At 35.1% G+C, this 6,146-nt stretch overlaps 1 protein-coding gene across 1 annotated transcript; it reads right to left on the minus strand.

Annotated features, from left to right (window-relative positions):
• Window positions 1-2,517: 2,517 nt before the first annotated feature.
• On the minus strand, window positions 2,518-5,572 carry LOC144565592 (uncharacterized). Its single transcript, XM_078315387.1, has 5 exons — window positions 5,566-5,572; window positions 5,125-5,315; window positions 3,790-3,910; window positions 3,347-3,459; window positions 2,518-2,919 (listed from the first exon to the last, which is right to left on the minus strand). Exons 1-5 carry the CDS (start codon window positions 5,570-5,572, stop codon window positions 2,905-2,907), a joined length of 447 nt encoding a protein of 148 aa, XP_078171513.1. The 3' UTR covers window positions 2,518-2,904.
• Between the last annotated feature and the right edge of the window lie 574 nt (window positions 5,573-6,146).

A 6,146-nucleotide genomic window follows, 5' to 3' on the forward strand; every position in this document is an offset into this window, starting at 1 on the left:
CCATACGGCCCGTAGGGCGCTAATTCGAAAAATCCAGCTGGAATCTGAAATGAGCATAATTTAAGGAGGCCGAAAAGGAAGCCCCTGGGGGCGCGATCTGGGGCATTAAATGAGATATTTCCACACCAAAAAAAGGGGATTCACCACTGGAACTTGAACAAGCTTTCTGGGAGCAAAAGACAAGAGGAGGAGAAGAGGAAGAGAAGTGAAAAACGCGAGTTTGCAACGGATCTTCGGATTTTCCACTGTTTTGTCATGAACTATTTTATTTCTTGTTATTTGTGTTATCTTATGAACATGAGTAGCTAATTTACTTTGTTTCTAGGGTTAAGATGTAGTTTCTAGTTTGGTTTTGTTTGCATGCTACTTGGATTTTGTGTTGAATGCATTGTTTTTACCTTGTTGAGTAGTATTTTGATTGCTTTATTTGTGCTTGCTTGAATTGATTAGTCATCCCGTTAGATGAATGCGCACATCTAAGTGTTAGGAGCCAAGTCTATGACATTTAATCCAACCGAATAAAGTATATGAAGTAGGGTGAAACCAAGGAGTACCTGAAAGGTGAAACTTTCCTTGAGGCGAAAGTCCTTGGATACTTTTAGTAAACCAACAAGTAACTTGGATAAATTAGGCCAAAATGCGAAAGTTGAGGTTTAACGCATCTAAGAGGGAAGTATTTGAGTCCGGTAATCGGGTACTAAGCCAAAATGCGAAAGTTGAGGTTAGGTATCTAGATTTGGTCGATAGAAACCCTAAACACTAGCATCAACGCAGAAAACAATAGCTGCAGCATTAACTCGGGATCCCCTACGGGCCGTATGCCTCGGGGCTGAACAGAAATGAAATCTAAACCCTGAAACGCCTTTTTATCAATTGAAAACAACTTTAATTCTCTTTATTGTCTTTTAAACTTGTCATAAATCATTAGAATTGTCAGAACCAAACCAAACCAATTTCTCTCACTTCTAGAATCTCAAGTGATTTTAGGATAAGTCCGGTTATTTTCTTCCGTCCCTGTGGATCGATACCTGAGCATACTCATCGATAGGATAGTACACTTGCTATCTGATTTGACAGAGTATAACAAAGGTTTAAAAGGTATATCTTGCTATACTGAAACTTTGTAGCATATATTCTGTGCGAACAAAAATCGCAAAATATGAGTGTGAAGTAAAATAGTCGCTTTACTTCGCAACTCACCGTAGCCCAACTCTCTCTCTCTCTCTCTCTCTCTCTCTCTATAGAGTAAGGTTACGCTACTTCGCAAATTAAACGGGTTGTTTTAATTCGCACTCATATCTCTAGTTTCGAAGTTCAAATAACCGATCCAAACCGTTAGATGTTTAATCTATATTAAAATGTGCGTGGAGACCAAATTTTACATTTTTTGAAATTTTTTTACTATTCATTAAGATGATTTGAAAATCATTGTTTGAAAAAAAAAAGTGTTGTTTCAAGTATACATTCAATAAAATTACACTAACTGTTACAAAATTTAATCTCACTCATCAACTTTCAATAAATACATCATAGTATTAGAGAATTTTTTTCAACTAAATATAGTTGCAATATTTCACAAAGTAATTGCTCCCCGTAATATTCCATTTTTTTTTTTGGAGAAGCATGGCAGATGCTGCCAAGGTTTGTATTTATTGAAAAAAAAATCATAGATACAATTACGCAGTCGTACCACTCCTCCAGTACCCATGTTACCAGTACCATAGTCTTTTACTTATACATCAAAAATTGTAACTACGTAATCTAAAAACCCAAGCCCAAAAATGAAACTGAAACTTCCATCCATTATATGTCTCTCTATGTACCAACCGCTTGGACTGAGACCCTACCCTCTAACCCGTTAACCAAAAATGGGTGCTCTATGTACTTAAAAATTGTGATACTATCAGGATAAAGGAAGAGCTTCAAGTGTTGCATCTCTTATGTTATTTTAAAACACTGCAGGGTGTAAACAGTAAAATTATTCATAAACTTGGTTATTGTTTTGGTATATTCCAAGAACAGTGTGCACAATTATTGTATTGCGTATGTTGCAGATAGTAAAGAATACAACAATTAGAAGAAAATGACCAGTGCTAGTAGCATATTTGTTTTTTGGTTGAGATGTATTTGTCTGTTTGTTAGCAGTACTAGAGACTAGCGAAAAAATAATGTTTTCCAGATCAAATTAATTTCTTTCTATAAAATATCATTGCTTCTTATTTCCCATTTCAAAATATCACTTAGACATAGTAATATGAAGAGTGCCTGAGTCGCTTATACAAATAAGGAATTTAATTTCACATATAAAACAATCCCAAAAAATTAGTGATTAATATTGAAGGTAATCTAGTACCAACATATTTTGACATTGCTATATTGTCAATAAAAAAAAAATAGGATTCATTCTTCTCAAAGAAAAGTATCCTATGCCATGTGCCAGGAAGCAGAAGGCAATTAAAATTTGAAATTTCAACATTCACAAATGATTCATTCCTCTCTGAGATGTTCTATTTATAGAATCATGATTCATTCTCTTTTGTGTGACACATTGACAAAATTTAAATACAATTACAATATACAAGATGTGCATTTATTTATGAAATAATAGACGTACAAGCATTCGATAAGAAATTAATACAAGATGTGCACTTATTTATGAATACAAACATCCATCAACACAAAAATAAAAAGACACAAATATCTTAAATTGTTAACACAACTCTTTTGATTTCGAGACGTCATCAGTGGAAATTGGACCATGAAAATCTAGAAGAAGATACATTCATTGTTTCTTGCTTGATTGATTACACTGTATGCTATTACATTTATAGAAATCCATCTATCTAAACTACAGTTGTTTTGAAATCTAAGGTAAGAATCTGTTCGGCTTGTTTGCTTGTGTCTTCATCTCCATAGAAACTGCAACAGTAGTAATGAAATGGTTAATTGCATAAACATAATTGGGCTTGAGGGTTACTAATTTCAACCATAAAATTATGGACCAATGTCAAATGATTTCTTTAGAATCATTGATGCTTTATTTAGCAAGTGGATTTGAAAACTACAACCACACAAAAAGTTCAAAACCCGTTTAAATAGATGTCACCAAGTATGCCAAAATCTATCAAGAAGGCTTTAAATTTTCATTTATTCATAAGAATAAAAAAATTGAAAATATAGAGAGCTTGCAAGTGGTAGGAAATGTTTTGATATGGCATACCATTATCTGGTAATGACAGCATCAATTTTACCCTTTGATCTTCTTGCATAGAGTGATTGAGATAATGTTACAACTGACAATTGAATCGTGTCCCTACTAGACCTAACAAGTGGATAACAAACATACTAAATTAGCCCCAACATGGCCTTGCATGACATGCTTCCAGTGTTCACATGAGTCGAGCCCTTGAAGAGCCATGGCACGTGCCGCCTCAGGAAACCACTGAGCCCAACAAATAGCTGTTGAAAAAGGGAAAACAAAGTACTTCAAATTTAACTATGAGTCAAAAGCTATGTTGCATGGATACGGGTACGGGTATCGTTTCAGATACGATACGGGTATGGCGATACGTCAATTTTAAAAAATGGAGGATATGATACGGCTATTATATATATATATATTTTTTATTAAGATACGATATGGGTACGGCGATACGCCTAATATATATATATATATATATATATATATATATATATATATTTTATTAATTTAATATTTTAATTATATTATTAATTCAACACTTGTATTGTAAGTAAAAAAAATATAATTTTGCCATGCAATATGAAAACCAGCTCCTGACTTCTCTTTCATCACCACCACATATAGCCACAATGGTGTGGAATCATTTAAAGAGCTTGAGGCTGCCCATGCTATTATGGATTGAAGACCAAGTAGACAGCATGATGTTACCTATTTATATGAATAGAATACATAGAAATCATTTAGAAAGAATAATAAGATCAAACAATAACATAAACTCAATAAACACTAACATAGGCTGTAAGGGATGACAACAGCTAGTGAGAACAATCAAGAACAAATCAATAGAAATGAAGTCTTATGCAATGAAATTGTAAAAAGAAAGGGATGTGAAAAGGGCTAAAATGCAACTTTGTGTATACTGCTTTGATGAACCAAAGAATCCCCACTGCATTCATAAAACATGGAAACAAAAGTAATAATATAAAATCAAGGGGGCTCTTTGTAAGTTTGCTTTAGTCTTTTTCAGATTCTTCCTTTTTTGGGTTTTCTCTTTTTGATCTTATGATTTTGTTTAAATTATGATATTGGTATGATTGAATTGGTCTAACAGCTAGGAACAAATAAATGCCCAAAGAAACTTGAACTAATCCTCTCAAGCCCTGTACCAATGTACCAGTACCAAACCGATACTGTACCAATACCAAGCAATGAAAAGAAGAAAGCTCACATAGTACTGATGCTAGAATACAAAAAAAATCTATGCTTCATATAATCAAAAGCATATAAGTTGGTAAATCCCCAAGCAAACTTGAATTGATTCGTTTGGCCTCAAGTCTTGTACCAGAACTATGCGGTTATTGTACCAATAACAAAAAATATATAGAAGAGAAAGACAAACAAATGATACTGGTATCACTAAAAATAGTAAGCTCGAAGAAACTTATAATTTCTTATCTATTTTGAATTGGATCCTAGAACTAACATAGAGTATAATAAAAAGTTACATCTATATCAAATTCTTTAATGAAGTAATAGAAAATAGACGGGCCTGTTGTCACTCGAAAGAAAGAAAAGTGTGACCTTGTTGGTTAAAAGCTTTCTATGCATATTCAAAGTGGTAAACCTCGTTGCTCTAAGAGTAGACTCAATTGAGATTCAAAGTGGTATGATTATAGGGCTTAAATTGTGAAGAATTTTATTATGATTACTTCCAGCGTCTCAGAAAATTCAATCTATTTTAAATATTAGTAGACGCAATGAACTGCAAAAGGTAATTGAATTAACATTCGATCGAACCTTATTTATGTGCCCCCCTGTTAAATCAAATTCCATCTCTTCAAAATCAAAAAATTTGGTCGACTCGGTGGATAAACAATATATCAATCACAAAAATTAACGGTAACAGTAGAGAGGACACTTACCCGGCAGTAGAGAGGAGACAGACAACGGAAGACTTCGGATTTAATGTGAGAGCAGCGAGAGGGTGACAGTTGGGTTGTGTGCGAGAGAGAACAGAGCACCGATGAGAGAGAAGGAGAGAGAGTGGCAATGCGAGAGAGGAGACCAGAGCACTGATTTGAGAGGCAAGGGTTAGGGTTGAGTGTTTTTTCTTCTATCGTTTTTGTTTTTCATACATGCTCTAATCACTAAGGGCCAGCTCCAAAAACTTTATAGGAGGGGGAGGGGAGGGGAGGGGAGAGAATGGGATGGGACGGAAGGGGAATTTTTTTAAATGATTACTTGCTCCACAAATGCAAGGGAGGGAAGGATAGTCAAAATTATATCTGTGATTTTAAACTTATATTTTATCTTATAGGACTACTTTGCCCTCATATGGTATTATTGTTATCACATTATTAGACCTATCATTTCGACTTGTTTCCATACAAAAATCTATGTTTTGAACCAACAAAGGGTGCCTTTTACATTGAACATCCATAGAATGTGGTACTGCTAAGTTTTGGTTCTTACTTTGCAGGAATCAGGCGAAATTGGGCAAAATCAGGCAATTGGCAGACTTCAGGAAGCTCTGATGCGAGTCGCATTCATCTGGTGCGAGTCGCATCCAAGCCCAAAGCGACCTGCGATGCGACCCTCACTGCTCTCTCTTGAAGACCATCTGATGCGAGTCGCATCCACCTGATGCGAGTCGCATCAACTGTTGCCGCCCAGTTCAAATTAAATCTGACAAGCCCAAAGTCAACTCTGTTGCCTATATAAGGAGGTCCTATGCCAGAATTGGAGGAGCTTTTTCCCCCTCTACATTCCAGAACACAAAAAGAGCGAAGATCAAGAGAGAAGAAGGAGATTGGAGCTTGATTGAAGAAGAAGAGAAGGAAAGATTTCAAGATCCTCTCCAATCTACTTTGGATCTTCGAGCTCCATCATGATTTGCTTATTCTCTCTCTTTTTCATGTTTACTTTTGTTATGCTTGAGTAGATC

Source organism: Carex rostrata, chromosome 14 (genome assembly GCF_964058835.1).
Source record: "Carex rostrata chromosome 14, lpCarRost1.2, whole genome shotgun sequence".
NCBI classification, from domain to species: domain Eukaryota; kingdom Viridiplantae; phylum Streptophyta; class Magnoliopsida; order Poales; family Cyperaceae; genus Carex; species Carex rostrata.

Bases quoted from the DNA above. Each gene is read 5' to 3' on its own strand.
- LOC144565592 (XM_078315387.1), bottom strand. The intron at 3,911-5,124 runs GTAAGTGTCCTC...TCATATAAATAG, and splicing joins TGTCTCCTCTCTACTGCCGG to GTAACATCATGCTGTCTACT. The intron at 3,460-3,789 runs GTTTTCATATTG...CTTTTTCAACAG, and splicing joins GAAAGAGAAGTCAGGAGCTG to CTATTTGTTGGGCTCAGTGG.